The 27,204-nt window shown below is 34.5% G+C and overlaps 2 protein-coding genes and 1 long non-coding RNA gene across 22 annotated transcripts in view; 1 reads left to right on the top strand and 2 right to left on the bottom strand.

Annotated features, from left to right (window-relative positions):
* The window catches only part of LOC147840426 (uncharacterized), a 362,844-nt gene that overhangs the window by 128,315 nt on the left and 207,325 nt on the right, over positions 1-27,204 (top strand). The window lies entirely within an intron of this gene.
* The window catches only part of thsd7ab (thrombospondin, type I, domain containing 7Ab), a 279,181-nt gene that overhangs the window by 83,421 nt on the left and 168,556 nt on the right, over positions 1-27,204 (bottom strand). For all 19 annotated transcript variants that reach the window (XR_015510182.1, XR_015510188.1, XR_015510184.1 and 16 more), the window contains 4 exon segments: positions 20,554-20,788; positions 6,452-6,567; positions 3,584-3,719; positions 3,257-3,360 (listed from right to left, as the gene is read on the bottom strand). Coding sequence is in view for 5 of the 19 variants with exons in the window: in XM_087284994.1 (XP_087141120.1) it covers positions 3,257-3,360; positions 3,584-3,719; positions 6,452-6,567; positions 20,554-20,788 (591 nt within the window). In the remaining 14 variants the exon portion in view is untranslated.
* LOC147840427 (uncharacterized) lies at positions 15,650-18,275 on the bottom strand. The gene is made up of 2 exons (XR_015512309.1): positions 17,266-18,275; positions 15,650-16,025 (listed from the first exon to the last, which is right to left on the bottom strand). It is a non-coding gene; the product is annotated as an uncharacterized LOC147840427 (long non-coding RNA).

Genomic DNA, 27,204 nt, shown 5'->3' with positions numbered 1-27,204 from the left:
AATAGGTTTGTCACCTAAAGCAAATTTATTCATAGTTAACATTAATGGAGTCCTCTATGAGTCCTTTCACTTGTAGCGGACCTGTAAAGTCAAGTGTGTTAAGCTGTTGTCATTGTGAGGAGGCTGTGTAATCTACAGTATTAAGACGCACAGTCACGTTGGCAATGACGTGAGCACAAGTAAACAGGAACCATGAGATCAAACTGCGGGGGACGACAGAGTTCAACAGAGCAATGACGCCAACACTACGACGCCCTTCCACACTGTCAAGAGCCATCAGATCAAGAGTTTGAAGGATCGCTCCTGCCCCTGACAAGCACTGAAGGGCAAATGTCAAGTCTAGTGTGATGAAAACCTTTGTCAGAGCAACATCTAAACCAGTTTAATACATAATCGAGTCTTCCGCTGCCTTGTGATTGACAAAACATGTCAAAAGGAATCAGAAAAAGGCAAGAATCCAAAAACAACAGTGAATAAAACAATAATGGAAATACTTTGCAGACTTCAACTGCAAATAATAGTTTTTTTTTTTAAAAGCAACATTCTCTGAGGAATAAAGCAGAATGCAAATTAGCCTGCTTCTGAAATAAAGCAATAAAAATTCACAGACTCCAGAAGAGATCAGATAATATACCAAAATTATGCTTATTGCAGAAGATTTCACAGCTACAGAAACAGTCTTTAGAGTGTTTTGCATACAATGTTTGTGTTGCTCTAGCATCCGATCAAAGAAAATAAGCAAATATACACAAAATCTGTTATTCATTTTCCTTCAGCGTAATCCCTAATTATCAGGGGTCGCCACAGGGGAATGAACCGCCAACTATTCCAGCATACGTTTTACGCAGCAGATGTCCTTGCAGTACTGGGAAACACCCATACACTCTCAGATTTACACACACACACACTCATACACTAAGGCCAATTTTGTTTACCCAATTGACCCTTCACTAAGCCCCGCCTTCCTTAGTTACTGTTGTTACTCCTGTCAAGCTTTCGTGCCTGGCATGTCTATTGCAATATGCATGCGCCGGTGTCAGACATTCCTAGGGGTATAATTAATCAATTTTAGCAAACAGGTGAGATATCTGACAAAAAAAAAAGAATGTAGTATGCATTACAGGGGTATATTCATGGCATAATACACAATCGATTTGAAAATAATTGAATCAAAACTAAAGTTAAAGCCTAGCCGCCTCATACACTGATCATTCAACAGCTTAATTTATGCACAGCAGGAGAGGTGAAATGTAAAAAATAATCTTATTTTAATAAATAAAAACCATGATTTCCCCTTTTTTTAAACCAAAAAGCCTCGTAGACCATTGTTGTGCAATGAAATATAACGTTACTAACCAACAATGAAACACGCATGGACAGTGTTTCTACATAATTAATTTGTAGAAAGAACAGCCAGAAAGGGAAATTGATGGATTTGTGCAGAATATTAGTATCATTGACCCATAACAATGTACAGTAGCTAAACCTGTCAGTGTGTTTATTATTCTAATTTGCAGTTGGGTAGAGAAAATAAATTAATTAAAATGCAAATCAAAGTATAAATAGCAAAAGTGAACACAAATTTTCCCTACCAGCAAATATTAATCTGACACCAAAAATAAAAGCAGACACTAACCCGGTATAATATCGTCACCAATAAATAAATCTCCAAAAGACCAACGAAAATAGTGGGGAATTGTAGCTCTGACATGGACATGAGGGATATAAATTACTGAACAGCTGCGGGTGAAGTATATTAATCGCAAGTGCTCAGTTTGTGATCACACTTCGGTTTTATTCTGTTGATATTTAGCTTCAAATACTCATAGTTTGAAACAGGTGGAAATATGATTGCTGTTAGTATGACTACTATTAGGAGAGCTTAAACGGAGCAGTGCTAATAATATCGAGAGAGAGAAAAAGAAAAAGACAGCTGGGAAACATATCCTGCTTTGTATTTTTGTAGGGAACACAGTTTAGATCTTTTTAGGGTAAGTGGTGTGAGAGTTATTGGCATCTAATTATCCCTGAATGTGTCGGGAATATCGAAAACAAAACCAACTTAACCCTGCTCTATTAGCGTCCCTCATAGAGCTTGATGCATGCTGGCATTCCTCCCCTTGGGTTTTAGGTTTTGGAAAGGGAAAAAAAATTCCACCACCCTGTCCAAACTTTTCGGATATCAGATTTGCATGATCCATTTGCACAGCACTTTGGCTTGTTTCCCTCGTTCAAAAGCTTGACATACACATAGCTATGGTTGCTTAGCCACGATTGGTGTATGGCTGTTTTCGGGTGTGGCTTAGCAAAGGGTCAATTCACCTATACTGCATGTCCTTGGACTGTAGAGGAAACCCACATTCTCCATCACAGGGAGAAAATGCAAACTCCACACAGAAATGGCAACTGGCCCAGCTGAACCAGCACCCTTCTTGCTCTGAGGCAACAACAAACAAAATCTGTGTTGAATGTAATTTGCATAATGAAGTATTACTAATTTGTATGCACGGGTTAACATGAATGGTGGGTGCGCATAAAAATAAAAAAAAACATAACTCATTAAGAGAAGAAGGACAAACCTTTTCGAACAGCTTTCAGTTGACTCAAATTAGCGATACACCAACAACGCACCATAACAAACCTCCTTTTCAGACCACGATGCACATGGGAGCACAAATGGGTGCAAATGCTTATCGTAGTCTAAGCATGAAGCAATCATGACAAGATATATAAATTGCAAGCGTAACACTTCTGGTTCACATATATGGTGACTGATTTTTAATAGATATTAATGAGCAACAGTTATTTAATAATTTGCAACAATACTTAGAGTTGTAAAGCAATACTTTGCTACAGCAATGCACATAATTATGATTTAGATGTTTTTTAGAGGCTGATTTCAAATAAAATACCACAAAACTTCCCATAATACTTTAGAATTGTATGTCGACGTTACAAATGTTGTCAAAAGTATGAAAAAATATGGTTCATATTCCTCAAAACATAGGGGGAGTCCATGTATGGTCACCAATGGAAAATGTATGTCATCCGGTGGTGATGTGTGGTACTGCGGCCAAACAAAATCGTACTGAAAGCTCATTTTTTGAGATATCAACTTCAAATTTGGAATACAATTTGTATATATAAATTAGCTTAAAATGAGTACATTTGGCGCCGTATTGCACCTATAGTGTGTGAAAGGGCTCAAGAGGTCAAGGGATTACTGATAATATGCATGACAGCTGACATACAGTACCTCGAGTCTGGATTCCAGCTCCGCAGTTCTCCTGAGCTCCCTTACTGTCTCTGCGGATGCTCCACGGAACCAGCTGACATTTACGCCATTTGTGTGTTTTCCACCTGCAAGTTGAAAGCAACTTCAGAATAATTTTCAGCAGACGTTGATCAGTTGGTGAATTGTAAATCCCAATTAGCCACCTTAACTTGAGACACATTGAAAAACCCACTGCTTTTGGAAAACAAACTCAGTTGAATTAAGCAGGTCGATAAAATCCTAACTTTGTTTCATCAGGTTTATACTGAATGTGAATGTGAAATAGATCAGTTGTGGGTAAAGACATACCTGTAACCAGGACAGACAGATGGAGCTGCGCAGTCTTTCTCTTCATAAAGGGTGTCTGGACACTCCTGACCTCCATTGGCTGGCCTCTGAATGATCACTCGATAGCGAGACTGCTTATTCTTCTGTCCATTTGCACCTGTCATTTCAAACAGTCAGTTCATATCATGCTGAATTATACTGGCAGGGGGTAGAACAACAGATGGAAGAATGATGGAATGGGAGACAGACAGAAAAACGGATGGTAGGAGGGAATAACGGATGAATGAAATGACGAATGGATGGAATGATGGACAGAGGGAGCAACAGATGATCAGATATATAGACAGAAAGATAGAGCAATGAATGCAATGGATGGAACAACAAAGACGACGGATAGATGGATGGATGGATAGATGGATGAATGGATGGATGAATGGATGGATGGATGGTAGACATAATTACGGATGGAAGGATGGATGGCAGACAGACAAAATTACGGATGGAATGACAGGCGACGCAGTGGCACAGTAGGTAGTGCTGTCGCTTCACAGAAAGAAGGTCGCTGGTTCGAGCCCCGGCTGGATCAGTTGGCATTTCTGTGTGGAGTTTGCATGTTCTCCCAGCGTTCGCGTTGGGTTTCCTCCGGGTGCTCCGGTTTCCCCCACAGTCCTAAGACATGTGGTACAGGTGAATTGGATTAGCTAAATTGTCTGTAGTTTGTGTGTGTGAATGAGTGTGTATGGATGTTTCCCAGAGATGGGTTGCGGCTGGAAGGGCATCCGCTGTGTAAAACATATCCTGGATTAGTTGGTGGTTCATTCAGCTGTGGCGACCCCAGATTAATAAAGGGACTAAGCCGAAAAGCAAATGAATGAAAGAATGGAGATGAATGACGAATGGATGAATCAACAGGTGATTTGATAAACAGATACACCTGAAAGACAATGGATGGATAGATGGATGGATGGATGGATGGATGGATGGATGGATGAAATGAAAGTCAGACGGAATTATGGATGGAGGAATGGAATGATGGATAAAACAGTTGGATAAAATGCATGTATGAATGGATGGAACAACTGGAAGAAGATGGATGGATGGAACAACAGGAAGACAATGGATGGATAGATGGAACAACTGGAAGACGATAGATTGATGGATGGATGGATGGATGGAATGAAAGACAGACGGAATAATGGATGGAAGGATGGAATGAAGGATGGAACAGTTGGATGAAATGTATGGATGGATAGATGGAACAACTGGAAGAAGATGGATGGATGGAACAACAGGAAGACAATGGATGGATGGATGGAACAACTGGAAGATGATGGATGGATGGATGGATGGATAAATGAATGGATGGATGGAATGAAAGACAGATGGAATTATGGATGGAAGGATTGACTGGTGGATGAAATGACAGATGAATTAAACAACAGGTGATCAGATAAAGACAGAAAGAGCAATGAATAAAATGGATGGAACAACTAGAAGATGGCGGATGGATGAATAAATGGATAGAACGAAAGACAGACGGAATTATGGATGGAATGACAGGCGGATGAAAATATGAATAATTGAAACAGCTCATCAGATAAACAGACACAAGGAGCAATGAATAAAACACCTGGAATACGATGGATGGATAGAGGGATGGATGGCTGGAAGACAGACGGACTTGATGGAATACCTGGAAGATAATGAATAGAGGGAGGGAGGGATGGATGGAGCGGAGGACAGACAGAATTATGGATGGAATGACTGAATAAACAACAGTTGATCAAGTAAACAGACAGAAAGAACAAAGAATGGAATGGATGAAACACCTGGAAGACAATGAATGGATGGATGGTTGGAATGACGGACAGACACAAAGACAGAGGGATAGAACAATAGATGGATGTAATGACTGACAGGCAGACAGAGACAGAATGATAGTATAAAAGATAAAATGATGGATAGAACAAAAGACGGACAGAACTGTAGACAGAACGGACAGAACTGTAGAATAATAGATACAATGATGAACGGATGTATGGATGGATGAATGAATAAATGGATGGATGCCACAATTGATAATCAGACAAAGACAAAGGAATAGTGCAACTGATGGACGAATAGATGGAAGGATGGAATGACAGACAGAATAATAGGTAGACTGATAGATGGATGGATTGATGATCAGAAAGAAGATACAACAAAGAATGGATGGATGGAACAGCATGAAATAGAATAATATATAGAATGATGGATTGATGGGTGGATGAATGGATGGATGAATGGATGAAACAGATGACCAGATAAACAGAAAGACTGATGGGCAGTACAACTGATGGATGAATGGATGGTAGGATGGAATGACAGACAGACAAAATTATTGAATAATAGATATATGGATGGATGGAAGGATGAAATGACAGAAGAACAAGGACAGAACAATGAAAGAAAGATAGAAAGATAGAACAACGAATAAAAAGATAGAACAATGGAAGGATGGAACAACAAAAAGACAGAATGATAGAATAATATACAGAATGATGGATGAATGGATGGACAGATGACTGGAATGACAAATAGACAGATAAAACAGATGGATGGATAAAATAATGGATTGCTACATGAAGACATCCAATAGACAGACAGAACAATGAACTGACGATTGAATAGGTAGAACAATACATATGAGCATCAGATGAACTTATAAATAAAGGAAAGAACAATGAATGTATATAAAAGACCAAACAAAATGACAGAACAACCGAGACAGTGATGGAAAGATGAAAGAATAATCAAATCAGGTGGACAAACAAACAGACAGATCAAAGGAAAGATGATGAAGGGAGAGAAGCCACAGAGAAACAGATAAGGATGGATGGAGAGATGTACCTGAATCACAGGAGGTGGGACACTCTGTCCATTCACTGTAGGGTGTCACTATACAGTCTCTCTTACAGGGCAGCTGACAGACCTGCACAGACTCTGGTCGAGGGGCTTCAGGACACCTAAAACAGACACATTGGAATATTACCAGCTCACAGAGGGAAAGAACATGCACATACATATTATTTGGCCACAAAAAGCAGTAGACTGCAGAGCACGCAAATATGGGTGTGATTAGGATAGGACAATACTTGACAACTATTTGAAAATATGGATTTTGAAGCTTCGAAAATATGAGAAAAAAAATAAAAAATCGCCCTTTAAATTTGTCCAAATTAGATTTTTGGCAATGCGCACTACTAATCAAAAATTACATTTTGTGTGGTCCAGGGTCACATTTTTAAGTGAACTTTGCCTATAGTTCATGGATAGATACAGTAGATACAAAGACAGAACAATAGATAGAACGATAGATAGTACGATAGATAGTACGATAGACAGATAGAAAGATATATAGTACGATAGATAGATGGATGGATGGATGGATGGATGGATGGATGGATGGATGGATGGATGGATGAATAAAACGATAGAAGGATGATAGGTAGATAGATAGATAGATAGATAGATAGATAGATAGATAGATAGATAGATAGATAGATAGATAGATAGATAGATAGATAGATAGATAGATAGATAGATAGATAGATAGATAGATAGATACTGTGGATAGATAGATAGATAGATAGATAGATAGATAGATAGATAGATAGATAGATAGATAGATAGATAGATAGATAGATAGATAGATAGATAGATAGATACTGTAGATAGATAGATAGATAGATAGATAGATAGATAGATAGATAGATAGATAGATAGATAGATAGATAGATAGATAGATAGATAGATAGATAGATAGATAGATAGATAGATAGATACTGTAGATAGATACTGTAGATAGATAGATAGATAGATAGATAGATAGATAGATAGATAGATAGATAGATAGATAGATAGATAGATAGATAGATAGATAGATAGATAGATAGATAGATAGAATATCAATGTAAATTTGCTAATGCTTTAATTAACAGCACATTTGTTTTAACAGGTTGCTAACATGTATTAGCATATTGTTAGCATGTTAGCTTGTATTTTTATTTTCAATTATTAACATGTTTTTTCATAGCGTGTTTTGGAAATTGGTCTTGAACTAGTTACAAGCATGTTTTATAATGCGCTAGCATTCTCATAATTTATTTTAACAATATTGCTAGCAGATGTCTAGCTGGTGCTAACAAATTCGCTTTCAATGGTTTCAACAGGCTGAAGCAGGTAAACAAATGAAAAGAATATGGATATTGATTGTTATCAATTTGCTAACGTTTTAACAAGTTACTAGCATATTTGTTTTTGCAAATTGCTAGCATTATTGGATACTTTTTAGATTTGCTTGTATGTCTGTTTTAGCAAGTCGTTAGCATGTTTTAGTGCATTTGCATGTTATGGAATTTGGTTTAAGTGGTTATCAAGTCACTAGCAAATTTCCAGATTACTAGATAATCACCAAAAGCAAGAAAAATATCAAGGTATCTAGCTATATCTCTATTAGTAGTATTGTCCACCCTTACTCTGGACAACAGCTTACATCAGAATCCTTGCTGAGCATGGCAACATCTGTAGTACAACAATGCTTCTTTTTTCCAAATCATATTTGTCCTGCTCCATGATTGCATTATGTACCAGCCAGATGAAACAGATAAGGCCTAACATTCTGTTACAGTAGTCAGTCACGGCGTAATACTCTTCTTTTATCACTGCTACAGCTCCTCAATCCAAGATCATCGGAGGTCAGTTTTAATCTGCTCCTGTTATTTAAGCACTGCTCCAGCTCGGCTGAATTGCCCCGGATAAAGATAAACATCGATGCGACGGTCCAGCAGAGGGACATTCGGTAATCTGATCTTTGATCTAATCCTCCAAGCTCTGTGAAAGGAGTCGCCATGTGCTCCGTGTTTCAGGAGGGCTGCAAAAGCTGCGACTATATAGTAAAGCAACAGATACTGCAACACACTGAACTGAGCTGAACTGAACTGAACTGAACTTAAACACTAAAACCTGAACCACACTGTTCCAGTTACTGAACCACACTGTTCCAGTTACTATGACCATTTATGTGAAGCTGCTTTGACACAATCTACATTGTAAAAGCGCTATACAAATAAAGCTGAATTGAATTGAAGATACGCAAGGCTGATTGATTTGTATTATGAATACCAGAATAAGTAAATCCACCAGAGAAGCAAATCTGCTTTGGGTGTGCAAGGCTCGCAAGGAGATTGGGTAACTTTCTGATTGAGCACTAGCAACATTTTAAGACATGCAACAATACACAGTTTTACTTTTATTTTAATGGATTTATGCAGTAAAGAACATGCAAACACTGCAATATGTTTTGCTAATATGTGAATAGGAAACAGATTTTTATTTAACAGAAAAAACAAATAAAAATGTAAAAAAAAAAAAAAAAAAAAAAAAAAAAAATCACAAAATGCAAAACAATTTAAGTAGTTAAAAAATACTAATGAATGGTATTTTATTTCTATTTCAATGAATTGTGTGCCGTAAAGGACATGTAAACACTGCAAAATATTTAGCTATAATAAAATGTTATGTTTTTCTCTTCTTTTTAATTCTTTTACATCAAATTTTATCTGTTTTTATGTTTTTAAATCATTTTTATTATTTGTTTTTATTTTTTTATACTTGTTTCTTTTATTCTTGTTTGTGAAAAGCACTTTGAATTGCCACTGTGTATGAAATGTGCTATATAAATAAACTTGCCTTGCCTTACCTAGAAACTCTACTGACTGACTTCACATGAGAAATCAAACTCCTTTCTAGGATTTGAACTTTAAAAAGTGAATGAATTTTTGTGGTATTTCCTTTTTTAATTTTTCTGTAGTTTTTCTTTCATTCAGCGGTACTGGATGCAACAATAAAGTAAGAACTGATAAGAGAGAGCAGTTTTAATGTATTTAATACCGCTCGCCCAATGAAATAAAAACATACGTTTTACCCAGACAGTATAAGCGCGTGTTCGGTGAGGATGATGTGACGAGTCTCGAGGAGACGTGTGCGTCTGTGGTACTTTACTGACTCGGTAGGTACAGAGAATAGTGTCAAACCAATCACTGTAAAAGGTGTCAAACAGCCATGTGTGTATGTTCTGTAGCAAAATGCAGATAAAACTCCTTCACGATGTTAGTTTGATTACTAGGGGTGTCAAAATTAATTGTTTCTTCGGTGCACCGCGATGCAGACGCGTATAATTCAGTATCGGTTCAGTAATAATCATAACCGGTTATTATTTACTGACATCATTTATCTCCTATGCGTGAGGGAGGTGAGCGCGTGTATTTACAACACTCAGGAGCCAACTCAGGGCCGGCCCGTGGCATAGGCAGTAAAGGCAAATGCTAAGGGCGCTGTACATCCAGGGGGGCGCCAGAAATGAGCGCGGTTAAATTGAGTTTTCGATATACCTCACACATTCAGTTATAGACGGCAATAACTCAAAAACCTCTTACCCTAAAAGGATCTAAAGTGTGTTTCCTACAAAAAGACAAAGCTGGTTATGTTTCACAGCTGTCTTTTTCTTTTTTTTTTTTTTTTTTGCTCGACATTACGACCACCGCTCTGTTTAAGCCCTCACAATATGCGTTTATCCGGGGGAGCTCGCTCTGAACGGAGCTCTTAGTAAGGGATCGTCGGAAAAGTGCTTTTTTTTTCGTGTTTTTTTTTTTTTTGCTCCGCTCAGCGCTAGCTTTCCCAGCTAAATGCATATTGCGGGGGCTTAAGTGTGTGTGAGTGTGTGTGTTTGTTTGTTTGGTGCTGTCTATGTTTGTGTATGTGTGTGAATGAGAGACTGGGATGCTGTGTGTCTGTGTTTATAGAGACAGCTTGTTATAGCCTCCCCCCAAATATAACACTGTGTATGGAAAGCATCGTCAATGCAACGTGATGCACTGAAATATCGAATTAAACCGAATCGATGGCATGTTAATCGTAACCGAACCAAACCGAGAGACCAGTATAGGTTCACAACTCTTTTGATTACGGTCTTTACATGTCTGTACTCCACAACAATAATGCAGTTGAAACAGGAATACTCTACATGCCTTAATTCCACTTGTGTTTACAACGATTGTGACTTTCAGCGTATCTAAAGTGCTATTCTATCACATTGTTAATGTGTGGTTGCAGTTGGACGCGGCAGCCGCATAACTCCAGTGGAAAAAAAAGTGGTTATTCACACTCACCCGCCCAACTGAGTGACACGCGCAACTCCAAAGCTAGCCTGGGTTTCCAGGTGTGTGCAAAATACTTGATTTGCAGTTCCAATCCTGTCTCCAATCTTCAGTGCTAATTTCACCCTCACGCTCCATAACATCACTACTCACATGACAACTTTTCACCTCGACGAGAAATCTCTTCAAGATTTAATTTCGCGTGATTTCGTCATACAAGATCGTCACATCCCTAATGGATATATAGAAATTGTAAGTACCTCTCAGTGGTATTACATTGTTTTCATAATACCAGTAGCAGAAAATGTAAATCCTGCCAGAGATACACATTTGGTTTGGGTGTGCAGGGCTCTCCTGGAGATTGGGTACATTCCTGAGAGAACATTAGTAACATTTCAAAAATAGCAATGGGTTATTTTTAATAACATTTAAGTAGCTAGTACAATGGATGGATTGAAAGAAGGATAGACAGACATGACATGCATATATTGGTTTTCCATTTATTTATAATACCAGCATCTCAAGTGGAAAATCCTGCCACAGAAACAATTCCTGTGTGGGTATGCTAGGCTCTCCTGGAGATTGGGAACATTTCTGACAGAGCATTAGCAACATTTCAAGACATGCAATAGCTCATTCTCAACTATTTAACAGCCAAAATAGCACCTGCTCTAATTGGTTGAGTGTAAATGTTTACACCACAATGTCATATATGAAAATGACTCATTGAATAATAAAGCGTGTTATTGTTGCAAACAGAAAAGATTGGTTTGCAATGGGGTTTGGTAATGTTTTACAGTAAAATACAATTTACCATAGAAAGAACAAATGCATTGTTCCTCTTCCCTCTCGAAGTTGTCATTATTTTTCAATTAGGATTAACTGCCATAACTGGCAGCATGAAGTGAGGGATCACATTTCCTTGAAGGTTTCACTTAAGTAGCTCATTAGAGTTTCCAGTGAAACTGCTATAACACCGTTTGCTCACTGTTAATCACGTCTAATAGGATATTTCTTTAACGTAAACTTTTTTTGACCTGATAAGCACTACGACCAGAATAAGACAACTATAATTGCTCTTAAAACTAATTAAATCTCATTTCTAATAAAAAAAAGTGTGGCCTAAATAGTAATACTATATTTCAACAGTGATATAGTAACATATATAGTAACTCTTTCAATAATAAGTTAAGATTATGGGTGTGCAGGGGTCTACTGGAGATTGGGTAACTGTTAAAGACTGGCAATGACTTATTCTGAACATGTATAAATAGAACAATGGATGAATGGACATGATAATATAAATGATAAAATAAAATATGATTACATTTTATTTTTTTAATATAAACACTTGCAAAAAAAAAGCAGTAAAAACGGATATGATTTGAGAGTGCAAGGCTCACCTGAGGATCAGGTAATTTTCTGTCAGAACTTTATCAACATTTTAATGAAAGTAATAGTTCATTCTGAACTGTATAAACACTACCGGTCAAAAGTTTGGGGTCAGTATGATTTTTAAATGTTTTAAAATAAGATTATCCTGCTCATCAAGGCTGCATTTATTTAATCAAAAAGACAGTAAAAATTGTAAAACTGTGAAATGTTATTGCCCTATAAAAAAACTGTTCTGAAGTGGTTTATAATTAAATAAAATAATTTACTTCAGTGATTTTAAAAATGATTTTTCAGCTTCATTATTTCAGAAATCCCTTTAATATTTTATTACATTATACCTCTGATTATAATTTTTATTATTATTACTACTACTAATACTATTATTATTTATTATTATTATTATTATATTATTATTAATGGTAATAGTAAGAAAAGCACTAATGACTGAAGTAATAATTTCATTTAAAACTACATACAACAAGAAAGTATGTAAAATTTAAAAGTATTTAAAAATTTTATTTTTTTAATAAATGCTGTCTTGATGAACAGAATAATTTTCTTTAAAAAAAACTAAAAAGTGTGTACACACACACACACACACACACACACACACACACACACACACACACACACACATACATATATATATATATGGTGGGAGGCGTGCGTTAGCACGAGGCTGTAGGCAGAGTGCCTTAGCGTCCCACCAGTGCTGATATACAGCCATATCGCACTGCTTTGAGTGTGATATTGCGTTTATACAACAGTTCCACGGCACAATCATATAAAAAAGAAAATCAAACACAGAGACTCTAATTCTGTAATCTGATTAACATCCATCACAAAATAAAATGTTAGATTATTGAAATTAAAGAATGATAGAGTGGTAGAGCGACCATCACACACTTCTCAGAGCTTGCCAGAACTGAACTGAGCTCCCATATATGTGTGCTTACATCTCAAAGGTAAAACAATCACAGAAGTCCTCTTAAAGGGGACATGACATTTATACACAATGCATATCAAACATTAAGCGATCGTTACAATATCACAATAATTAACCCCGAAGAAAGCAGCGCAATCACTACCAGACTGCTGTTGTGTTTGCGATAAGGAGGGAAGAGGCTGAAACCAGCTTCTTATTCGCAGCTTCTTATTGACTCTATTTGGTCCACCTTAAAAACCGCAACACTTCCGTTTTTCAGCTTCTTATTCGCGCTCAAGTAAACACACAGTTTTATCCTTCTAAGCAAGGGCTTATTATGCGGTTCTGGCACCATCTTGTGGATAGACAACGTCAACCGCCTTTGACTAATGGACACCGACTCGCTGTTTCCTTCGCACTATCCTTATAAATAAACTGCATAGTTGCAATCTAAACAACTACATTCTTGACTAAAATAGCCTCAAAAGTACATTATGTTGCCTAAGAAGCATAACATTTTTCAATATCAAAAAAGATAAATCATGTCAGTGTAAATGTGTTTGGGTACGCAGGGCTCTCCTGGAGATCAGGTAAAAAAAAAAAACAACAAAAAAAAACTTTCCAATCATTAAAAATGAATTTTAGTTTTAGTTAGCAATTACAGCACTGACGTATTATAGGGCTAAATGAAACGCAAATAAGAGTGTACACAAATACATAATAAAATTTTGCCGCTGGTAAAATGTCAAATCTAAATTAAACAAAAACAATAAAAAGATCTAATTGTAACCAAAGATGATGCTGGATAGTGTGCAGAAAATATGTGAGAGTAATTACCGAGTGTTACAAAGTCGCCTCTATCTCATACTGTCTCCATGACAGTGGAGGCGCACGAACTCTTGACAATTTTTCTTCACTTTATAGGCAAGATAAGTATTCTAAAAAGCCTCAGAAAACAACTAGCCTTTCCAAACTGTCAGAGTGAGAGATAAAAGCTGAATGGCAGCAGCAGTTGTCAGTGATGTGCATCAAAGGTTCAGGCTCTGAGCTTTAACACGTCTGTCTGCATGATTGTGAGTTTTTTTTTCTCAGTCTGATGCTGTGACTGACACAAAGCTGCTCTGGGCAGCAAAACTAGCATCAAATCTGCCTGCCCCAGACCTGGGCCAAAACATGACATCTGAGCGCATTTATGATCTACTCCAAGCACGTCTAAACAAGATATTCCAAATGAAATGCAGGTCTGAGCGAGGACGTGAATTTTTATTTTGTTTTGGATCACATCAAATGCCTATAAAGCTATGTAAAATATACAAAGTTTTGTGGGGGTGACAACTGCATGTAAATGAGATCAATATTCACCGTTTAAGCTTTTGTTAGACACGTTTCTGATCTTACTGTGCATGATAATGCATGCCAGTCCAAAGAACAGACATGTTTGTTATCAGAATGTAGAAAATTCACTTCTTAATTTAATATATACATATGAAGTCTGAATTTTATAGCGCCCATGTATATGTTTTTGACCAATTTCTTTTTAAGGGGAAGAATATTTTTTTAACATTTCTAAACATAATAGTTTTAATAACTAATTTCTAATAGCTGATTTTTTTGTTGACAGTAAATAATATTTTAGTAGATATTTTAGATTTTTCAAGATACTGGAATTAGCTTAAAGTGACATTTTAAGGCTTAATTAGGCTAACAAGACATGTTTTTTAGGCAAATCATTGTATACCAATGGTTTGTTTTGTAAACAATCGAAAAAAATAATATTACTCAAGGGGACTAATAATATTGACCTTAAAATATGTTTTATAAAAATAAAAACTGCTTTTATTCTAGCCGAAATAAAACAAACAAGACTTTCTTCAGGAAATACTGTAAAAAATTCATACTTGTTCAAGCTGACAGAGAGGCAGCAAAAACTCAAAGTAACCACATATTACAATCAGGTATGCAAAAGAGAATCTCTGAACACACAACACATCCAACCTTGAGGCGGATGGGCTACAGCAGCAGAAGATCACACCGGGTGCCACTCCTGTCAGCTAAGAACAGGAAACTGAGGCTACAATTAACACAGGCTCACCAAAATTTCACTATGGAAGATTTCACCTGGTCTGATGAGTCTCGATTTCTGCTGTGACATTCGGATAGTAGGGTCAGAATTTGGCATCAACAACATAAAAGCATGGATCCATGCTCTCTTGTATCAACGTTTCAGGCAGTTATCAGATAATATGGGATGCAGTGTGCACTTAAATGTGGTCACAAACCATTCACGTGGCCTCCATTTCCCAGGTGAGTGAAGTTATATACTTATATACTATCTCTATAAATGTATTTGTTTTTTTTAAGATCATTTATCGTTTATAATGTTCTTTAGAGCTGTAAAGCACTCCAAAATCTGACAGATTGATTAGCTGTAGGCTATAAAACAGTCATCTGAAACGTTGTCATACAGTGTTATTTTGAAAGTTTTTAAGTGTTTGGAATTAATTCGCGTTTTCCTCCTGTAGAAACAAGTCATAAGAACAATGCATAGTGGCTCAATGTATAACAACAGTGTTTTTAAAAGTCTAAACACTTTATTAATAAAAGCCAAAATTGATTGATATAACATACAACCAAGCACATGTGGTCAGAACACAAAGGAGTCGCAGGTAATGAAGTATTAAGCGTTTCTCCCAAAGAAATGCCAGTCTAAGCAAAATGCTAGCAGGCATCTGTAGCTCCGCCTCTTTGCCATTGTTTGGTATTCCCCAGTCGGTGCGATGATGCGCGAACAAAATGGATATGATTGGCCACGCCTACTGGTAGCTTCTTTTGCATCATTCAGAAACCTAAAGGTGACGAATACAACGTCCACATCTTTTACAGTCTATTTTAACATAGGAATGACTAAGTAGATTTGAAAAATAAATAATAAAAGTTTTGGGTAACACTTTAGAATAACTATCCGTTATAACTAGTTAATAGTTTGTTAATTATTTACAACTGTGCCTTATAGATGGGCAATGGATAACTTACAAGCCGTTAGTTGACAAGTTGTAAATGACTTCTTAACTGTATTTGATTTATAAATTTGATGATTTATAACTATACCTAATAAATTTTTAAGAGATCATGAACAAGCTGTTAGTAAATTACTTAATAAAGACTTGTTAAGAATCAGTTATGGTGTGTATATGTTATCGGGACGTTATTCTAAAGTTGCAGCTATTTTTCATTTATTAACTGTTAGTAAATGAGGAATAGTTGCAAATTTAGAATAATGCCCCAATAACATGCTTAAGCTAATAACTAACACTTAACTATTATATTTACTCACACTTTACAGACGAGAGTTGTTCATCGTTTGTTAACCATCTACTAATACCAATGAATCCTTGTAGAACAGCAAATGGATGGAATAAGTTCAAGCTACAGAAATTTGATGTAATATTTAAAATATAAAATGTTTGTTTCTAAAACTTGTTCCACTTATAGGCTTTTCTGTGTGCTGTGTTTTACCAAAGAAACTCCACAGATGAAATGTTAAAAGTTGTCTTTAATGTATAGAAACACAACTACTGAACCATGTCATGGCAGTACAGCAGTATGCAAGAATACAAACCCATGAAGTGCTAAACATGAAAACAAAATTAATAAAAAATTTAAAATTACACCAGTGGTCTAATAAAAAAGTTTCACTGGTGTTATTATAGGGTGAACAACTGATCTGTAAAGTGTGAGTAAATATAATAGTTAAGTGTTAGTTATTAGCTTAAGCATGTTACTGGGACGTTACTCTAAAGTTGCAACTATTCCTCATTTACTAACAGTTAATAAATGAAGAATAGCTGCAACTTTAGAATAACGTCCCAATAACATATATACACTATTAACAGATACTTAACAAGCCTTTATTAAGTTATTTACTAACAGCTTGTTCATGATCTATTACTAATTTATTAGGTATAGTTATAAATCATTAAAATACAGTTAAGAAGTCATTTACAACTTGTCAACTAACGGCTTGTAAGTTATCTATTAGCCATCTATAAGGTACAGTTGTAAATAATTAACAAACTAATAACTTTTGTTTAACAAGTCATTTATAACTTGTTAACTAACAGTTTATTAATGGTCTATTAACTAGTTATAACAGATAGTTATTCTAAAGTGTTACCAAGTTTTATAACAAAAACAAAAAATAAAGCATTCTATGTCGTTCTACTTATGCAAATATTTGCTAAAATTACTGGCAATTGTGAAAATTTAAATAATAAAAGCTTAATTAACATTTTTAAAAATAATTTGATGTGTACAAAACAATGACTACAGAGTTTATGAAAATGATCTCCTTTTTTTGAGATCCTAAAAATGATCTACTTCCTAGTATTAAAGAGCGAATGGAAAATGCCATTCATTATATTAGCTAATCCCCAATTTGTCCATGCCAAAATCCCTCTTCCGCTGTTTCCACAATAGAATGTCAGGACGACAATGTCTAAGTGGATCAATGATGTATTTTTAGGGGCTTTGTTTGTGCTAAGCCTCAAGAGGACCCTCATCTAGTGCTGATTCAATTGCATTAAAGAATCAAACCCTCTTAATTACTGCTATTATCATCAATGGCAAATTAGGCAGTCTGAAAATGACTGTGCTAATTAGCCTGTTTGTGACTCAGTGTTTATTGAGCTTTCAGCAGCTCCTCTGCCTGCAGTAGAGTGATAGGGTTTGTAAGCAGACATCTGTATATAGCAAATACAGCCTGACACTCAAAAACAACACTCATACTGAAACATCACACAGATGGAGACGTCATAAAGTCTGTCCTTCAAGAAATGAACTGATAAGTATCATCGTATTTCCCAAGTTGCTTGATTACATTTAGAATTGCACAAGCTTTGTATTACATGTTTCGAATATGTTGTATGTAAATATGCAAATGAGGCACTGTTTAAATAAATATGTGCTAATTTGCAGACATTTATAGAAAAAAAAAAAGATTGGATGAAGTCAGATTCAAATGATGAGTCAAATGGAGTTTGGAGAACCTCTTTTTTGTCTCTCCATACTTCAGAAGTTAGAGCGAACAAACAGGAAACTAATGTACAATTATTTGTAGAACAAAACATATGCTTTCAGACAAATTATGTATAAGTATATCTCTCAGTAATATTCTTCGGAATACAGATATTAATAAAACTGTAAAGATTAGTGTATGTAAATATGTAAAGTTTTGTTTACTGCATATAATATATATATATATATATATATATATATATATATATATATATATATATATATATATATATATATATATATATATATATATATATATATATATATACAGCCAGAATTATTAGCCCTACCTCCCACCCCCTGAATTATTAGCCTCCCTGTTTATTTTTTCCCCAATTTCTGTTTAAGGGAGAGAAGATTTTTTTCAACTCATTTCTAATCATAATAGTTTTTTTAACTCGTTCCTAATAACTGATATATTTTATCCTTGCCATGATGACAGTAAATAATATTTTACAAGATATTTTTCAAGACACTTTTATACAGCTTAAAGTGACATTTAAAGGCTTAACTAGGTTAATTAGGTTAATTAGGCAGATTAGGGTAATAAAGCAGGTTATTGTATAACGATGGTTTTTCTGTAGACTATTGAAAAAAAAATTGCTTAAAGGGGCTAATAATTTTGACTGTAAATGGATTTAAAACTATTAAAGACTTTATTAAAGATAAAAGATTTTAGCCAAAATAAAACCAAGAAAAAAAATTATCATACATACTGTGAAAATTTCCTTGCCCTGTTAAACAACATTTGTGAAATAGTAAAATAAATAAATAAAATAAAAGGGGGTTAATAATTCTGACTTCAACTGTATGTCTATATATATATATATATATATATATATATATATATATATATATATATATATATATATATATATATATATATATATATATATATATATATATGTCTATATGTCTATATGCACACACGCATTCATATATATGGAAATTTATGATTGAGTGGAGAAAAATATAACTGAAAATACAGCCTCAGAAAATATACACTAATTTACAAATAAATTAATAAAATAAAAATTATATACAAATATATAAAAAAATCTTTACACTTAAAAAAACACAGTTTTTGCCTGCAATCTCTATTATAATGGGAAGAATTAATATTATATTGCACTGCTCTACTAAATTAAAGCCATGAAAAAGTAATAATAATAATTAATAAAATAATAGAAGAAAAACAGATCTTTGTCTCCATCTTACTGTGTGACAAATATTCACACTTACTGATTTCACACGCAAAACGATCATCCAATCAAACGAGAGCTCATTTGCATACAGACTTTCTTAGTGAAAGAACAAAAACGACATCTGTCATAAATATTCAGTTACTGATTTTGCATGCAAAAAGATCAGCCAATCAAACGAGAGCTCATTTGCATTCTTTCTCAAAAAAAGAAAAACTAGATCTTACTTTGTCACAAATATTCAGTTACTAATTTCACACACTAATTGTTCAGCCAATCAAATTAGTGCTCATTTGCACTTTCTCAGGGTAAGAAGCAAAACTAGATCTTACTTTTCGGGTATCTTTGTGACAATTATGTAAAGTTACTGATTTCACATGCAAAAAAATAAAAAATAAATAAATAAATAAGGCAATCAAACGTGAGCTCATTTGCATACAGACTCTCACAAATATTCAGTTACTGAATTTGCTTGCAAAAAAATCAGCCAATCAAACGAGAGCTCATTTGCATACAGAATCTCACAAATATTCAGTTACTGTTTTTGCATGCAAAAAGATCAGTTATTCAAACGAGAGCTCATTTGCATACAGACTTTCTTGGTGAAAGAACAAACACGACATCTTAGTCATAAATATTTAGTTACTAATTTCGCATGCAAAAAGATCAGCCAATCAAACAAGAGCTCATTTGCAAACAGACTTTCTTAGTAAAAGAACAAAAACGACATCCGTCATAAATATTCAGTTACTGATTTCGCATGCAGAAACATCAGCCAATCAAACAAGAGCTCATTTGCATACAGACTCTTACAAATATTCAGTTACTGATTTTGCATACAGAAAGATCAGCCAATCAAACAAGAGCTCATTTGCATACAGACTCTCAGAGGAACAAAAACAACATTTGTCAAAAATATTCATAATTACTGATTTCACATACAAAAAGTTCAGCCAATGAGAGCTCATTTGCATACAAACTATCTTAGTGAAAGAACAAAAAACATCTTACTGTCACAAATATTCAGTTACTGATTTCATACGCTAAATGTTCAGCCAATCAAATGAGAGCTCATTTGTATACAGACTTTCAAAAGTATTTACAGTTACTGATTTCAAATGCAAAAAGATCAGCCAATCAAATGAGAGCTCATTTGCTATACAGACTTTCTCAGAGGAAGAAGAAAAAACTAGATCTTACTTTTTGGGTGGCACCTGTCCAACGTTGACCTTGACGCAGATGACTTTGCGTGTCTGGATGCCAGCGGTGCAGGAGGCTTTATCAGCGTTGCTGGAGGAGCTGTTGAGGCTAGAGGAGCTGCCGTCCTCCACACACAGGCTCCAGGGCCCCGTTTGCCAGTGGTACACCACACAAGCGTGCTCATTACAGTTACGCACCTGCTGTAAGGCACTGGTGTTCGGGCAGCTGGATCCTCCTGCAGGAGTGTGAAGATATGGGATAAGATTAGGATTGACGTGGTCGGCCATGTTTGTGGACAAACGCAGGAGAGCACAATGTAAACCAACGGAGATCACAACAGAAAAAAGTTAAAATAAAAACTCTTTCTTCCTCATTTTTCCCCTTGCATGTGTCTTTGTGAATAGCGAGGCAGGTCAAGTGTTCATTTTCTCAGATCTCCACTTGACGGCGGCGTCTCCAGTCGCTTAAACTTGTTGTAAATTGATTAAGACGAAACACTCCACTTAATTGCCGCCTGCTAATTCATCAGGAGTGGCAGGAAGTCGATGAGCGGCGCGCGAGTCTGAATAATGGCTGACATTTACAGGTTTGTAGATGACAGAAGAGCCCAGCGGGACTCTGAATCAAAGCTGCAGTGTTACACCTGCCTGCTTTCACTTCATAACACACACACACTGCATTAAAGATAGCTGCTATGATGGTCACATTCATTACACTGGAGATTAGCAGCTTTATACTAGATGCGGATCTGAAGGATATACTGTAATAGTTTTTTTATGATGTGTTTAGCTTTTACACTAAATAAGCTAAGTTTTTTTTATGTTTATGAGGGATTCTTCCATTTTAAGGCACTTTTGACGCTTTAAAAACATCTGTTTTGCAATTAATTGTCATTTTAATAAAGCTCTTATAGTGACAAAGTTATATATAGACCAGTTATTATAGACTTATCTTATAGTTCTGATTATTTCACATTAGTTCTGCATTAGTTTATTAAGATTATTTTAATCCAAATGCGTCTAATATAACAAAAGAAATGTCACTTGAAAGCAAAATCTTGAAGTTAATAAATAACATGTAATAATAATAATAATAATAATAATAATAATAATAATAATTTATTTCTGGTCAGTTATTTTTAATAAAAGTATTAGTAATTTTGCTGTGTAATGTTTATTTTTATTTCAGTTATATACATATTCTAGTTTCTTTAGTATGTAAATTTGACCAAGTAAAACTGAAATGATAAACATTTTTTTTTTAAAGTTTTTTTTTTTTACTTACACCTAGAATTTTTTTTTTTATAAATATGAATAAAGCAATAAAAATGACAATACAACTGTTATATCACACCGTTTTATGCAATTTGAAGAAAACTTTTAATGTCTTAAAACAATTTAACAATACTAATTTAAAGAGTTTTTTTTTACTTTATTCATAATGTGATGATTATAATGAATCTGCTGACAGATTGTGTGTGTTTTTATGTGTCATACCACACAAGAGATGCCACTTCTAATTTTAAGCAAAAGCAAATATAAACTTCCTGTAAAAAACGTGTATCCCGGACGAGCCCCTATTTTTACACACCCAGCTCTTAAGCTGCATCAAAAAGGGGGACCAGACATAACCAAAACTGACAAAATAATATTTATCTTAACATAAATATAACATAAACAATATAAGATATACAAAAAGAAGAGCCAGGGCCAAATGGAATAGACAACACAATTAAACATTCCTCCCACAAACGAAAGCTGTTTATGTGCGCATCTAAATAAGCGATACCTGTGTATCATTCAAAAAACAGATAAAGAAATGTAAAAAATAAATAATTACTAATAATAACAACAACAATAAAAAATAATCATAATAATAATATTAAATAACAAGAGATGCCACTTCTAGATCTCATTATAAATAAATATAACAGCTGTCCAATCAAAAAACAGATAAAGAAATGTAAAAAAAAAAACAATATAATAGAAATAATAAAATCTAAAGAGATGCCACTTTAAAATTTCATCTTAAACAAATATAAACTTCCTTGGAAAAAACATATGTATCCCGGACAAGTCCCCAATTGTAGCAGCCCACTCTTAAGGAACTAGGGGTGTCACGATTTCGATTTTTAATCGAAATCGATCGAAATTTATGCTCAAGTTCGATTATCGAATCAAAAAATAGAATCGTCGATGCTGCCACGCCCCCATGTCACGTCAGCTTGGCTTGCCAAGCGGGAAAAAAACAGGCTTGTTGAAGTGCTTGTTAAACTGCAGAAGCAGGAGACCCGTCGACAGAACTTAAACTCCTCCTCTTTCAATGTAGTCGCCGGTGTTTAAGCATTTTGGATTTCCAGTGAGTTATGTTGACAACTTTCGTGTTGTCGACAAAAAAACACAGTTTTGCAAGCTCTGCTATGTACGAATTACGTACGGTTCGTCCGATAGACAACACTGGCATCGCGATCCTCCGCCCGCCCCCGTTGCAAATCCGCTCACGAAAAGTACACACTCAGGCCCTGTTTACACTGTCTTTGTTTTTAAATGGCATTTTAGAACGACAACGATTTGACATCCACAGTGGCGTGTAGCATTTCTGAGCAGCCCTCCTTCCTCTCTACCTCTGAAAATGCACATCAGGTGACCACACAGACACAGACGCACACACAGCCACGCGCTCGAGACAGCAGGTCCAGGCAGTCAGAGGACTGCTTCAATCTTTCACTCACTTGTACTTAGTCATTTTAGCGAACACCTCAGATACTGTTGGCTGGTTCCTGTTGGTTGTGCGTCTTTTTTACCGACGCCATTATAACGACACAGATCACTGCCTATTCACGAGTCCCGCAGAAAAAGTGATTGACAGGTGGTAATTATGTGTGTATCTTGCCTTTATTCATTTACTGTATGATTTGTTTATGGGTAAAACAAAGACCATGCAGGTCAGGTAGTTTAAACGGTAGGCTACAAATAATTAATTGGTCATTAATTAATTAATTATTCATAATCGAAAATTGAATCGAATCGTGCCTTTAGAATCGAAAATGTAATCGAATCGAGGATTTGGAGGATCGTGACACCTTTATAACGAACCATAATAACAATGAACAAAATAACATTTATTTTAAAATAAGAACAATATAAATAATATATGATAACAGAAATGAGTCAGGGCAAAATGGGATGGTCAACACAATTAAACATTCACTCTACAAACAAATGCTGGTTATTTCGCATCTAAACAAGCGGTACCTGTGTACCAATCAAAAAACAAATAAAGAAATGTAAAAAAACAATATAATAGAAATAATAGAAATTAAAGAGATGTCACTTAAAAATATCGTCTTAAACAAAAATAAACTTCCTTGGAAAAAAGTATGTATCCCAGACGAGCCCCCATTTGTTACAGCTGGCTCTTGATGGGTCATAATAACATAACGAACAAAATAACATTTATTTTGAAAAATAAATGACAAATAATATAAGATAAACGAAGAGTGAGGGCAAATCAGGCATTCAACACAGGTAACCGAGGAATAGAGCACACCAAACGCCATAATATTCGCATCCAAATGTGTGGCACCTGTGTACCAATCAAAAAACAGATAAAGAAATCTAAGAAAAGGTTGAGAGACAAAGAAATATTTTTGGTCAAATGTAATTAAATTAAATTAAATTAAATTAAATTAAATTAAATTAAATTAAATTAAATTAAATTAAATTAAATTAAAATAAATTAAATTAAATTAAATTAAAACAAAAAACAAAGCAAAAAACATTTTTTTTCTGTAAATTATCTACTATAAATGAAAAATCGAAAACCAACCAATCAAAAACACTGCCTCGAAAACCTCATTAAATATTCATGCTCTCTGAATATTCACAGATGGTAAACCTGTTCAGCATCTGAAATATTATTAAAGCCATAAATATGCAAATAGAAATGTGAGGTATAGTTTACAAATGTCCAGAGTGAAATCTCATTGACTACAAGCTTTAATTACTATCCCAGGGTGAAATATGAACGGTCTAAAACCGAACAAAAACCCAGGGTTAGGAATGAGCAAACTGCGGAGTGAAAAGCTTAGATGAGTATTTGTAGATGATGTTACGTGTCTATGAAGCACTGCGAACGCCTCCACACAATCTTTCTTTCAGATGTTCTGCAGTCAGAGAAAAGCACATGCATTGGTTTATATCTGTGGGTGTTTTTCGTGAATTGATTTCCTGAAATGAAGCTTCATGATCAGGGTTTGTGCCGGAAACACGCAGTGTATTCAAATACAGACAGAAATGCTGGTTTATTATGTGCATTTCTAGCTGTAACGGCAATAAAATATAGAGTGGTAATAATTTATTGATTAGTGATCTGAAAAGGAGGCGACACACTGCAAATCTAAACTACAAAAAAGTAGAGATTTATAAAAAATGCAACATATAAGAAGCTGGGATTTTATTAATTTTCTTTGATATATATATATATATATATATATATATATATATATATATATATATATATATATATATATATATATATATGTATATATATATATATATATATATATATATATATATATATATATATGTATATATATATATATATATATGTGTGTGTTGAGAAATAAACAAGGCTACTTCTAATGCTACTTCTAATTTTTATGATAACCAAAACAAACTTTCTTGGAAAAAAACGTGCATCCCGGACGAGCCCCCATCTGCTACAGTCGGCTCTTAAGTTGCAAATAATAAAAAAATAAATAAACAAATGCAACAAACAGACAAAATAACATTTATTTCAACATAAGCATAACATAAATAACATACGATAAACAAAAAGAAGAGTCAGAGACAAATGGGACAGTCAGCACAATTCACTAAGATCTATGGTGAGGCAATCACTCAGAGCTATTCACTCAACAAACGAACACTTTTTATATCCACAACCAAATGAGTGGCACTAATCAAAAAACAGTGTGAAATTAAAATGAATACGGTCTCCTATTGGATTTCACACTAATATAATGCAAGAGTAACATTTCAACAAAATAACAAAAATAAAGTAACATTAAGATAAATGTTTCAAAAATGTTAAATAAAGAATCAAGAATTAAGTACTTTTTTGAGAAAAAAATTGTTGAAATTTTAAAAAAAGTTTAAATAAAATGTTGAGAATAAAGTAACTGTTTCCAGAAACAACTTGTTAAACTTTAAAAAAAACATTATAATGCAAGATTAAACTAGTTCAATTAAATAAAAAAATTAAAAATTTTATATCAAGAATAACGTCTTGAGAAAAAACCTTTAAGTCTATAGTCTAAATAAAATGTTAAGAATAAAACTTTCAATTCAGAGAAAAAAAATCCTAAAATTAGGAAAACAATTATAAATAAAATTGAAAATAAATATGGTAAATTGAGAAAAAAGTTTATTTTTTCATTAAATTAATTAAAAATGTTATAATTTAACATTTAAGTAGTAATATTTCAAGATAAATTACACAAAAATATTAAATATAAAGCCCCCCCTTTTTTTTAGAAAAAACTAAAGTTGAAATTTGAGAAAGTCTAAATAAAATGTTGAGAATAAACACATTTATTATGAGATTATGAGTAAATTAAGTAATTGTTTTCAGACAATTACTCAGACATTCAACTCGTTAAATTTATAATGCAAGATTAAACTAGTTAAATTTCAATTAAATCACACACACACACACACACACACACACACACACACACACACACACACACACACACACACACACACACACACACACACACACACACACACACACACACACACACACAAAAAAAAATCAAGTGTTTTGAGGGAAAAAAAAAACTTTAAGTCTAAAGTCTAAACAAATGTTGAGAAAAAAGTTAAAATTCTGAGAAAAAATTCTTTGCTCCCAGAAAAAACAAACAAACATGAAATTAGGAATAAAAATAATAAGTTAAATAGAAAATAAACAGGCTGAATTAAGAACAAAAGTCTTTTTTAGGGAGATATAAAAAAAAAGTTATAATTCAGAAATAAACTAGTAATATTTCAAGAATATTACATGTCAAGAATAAAGTCCTTCATTCATTCACTCATTTTCTTGTCGGCTTAGTCCCTTTATTAATCCGGGTCGCCAGAGCGCAATGAACCGTCAACTTATCCAGCACAATTTTACGCAGCAGATGCCCTTCCAGCCACAACCCATCTCTGGAAAACATCCACACACACACACTCATTCACACACACACACTCATACACTCTGGACAATTTAGCCTACCCAATTCACCTGTACCGCATGTCTTTGGACTGTGGGGGAAACCAGAGCACGCGGAGGAAACCCAACACAGGGAGAACATGCAAACTCCACACAGAAACACCAACTGAGCCGAGGCTGAAACCAGCGACCCAGCGACCTTCTTGTTGTGAGGCGACAGCACTACCTACTGTGCCACTGCATCACTGAATAAAGTCCTTGTTTTAAGAAAAAGTAGGTTAAAATTTGAGAACTCTAAACACAATGTTCAAAATAAACTCAGAAAAAATAGTCATTGTTTGAAGAGCTCGATACATTTTAAGAAAAAAAGTTGAAAAACATATTTAGAAAAAAACTCATTCAATTTTGAGGGAAACAAGTCTAAACAAAAAAGAA

Source organism: Danio rerio, chromosome 16 (genome assembly GCF_052040795.2).
Source record: "Danio rerio strain M-AB ecotype USA chromosome 16, GRCz13ab, whole genome shotgun sequence".
Taxonomy (NCBI): domain Eukaryota; kingdom Metazoa; phylum Chordata; class Actinopteri; order Cypriniformes; family Danionidae; genus Danio; species Danio rerio.
The sequence above is the reverse complement of the archived record's forward strand: the minus strand, read 5'-3'. Positions and strand labels throughout refer to the sequence as shown.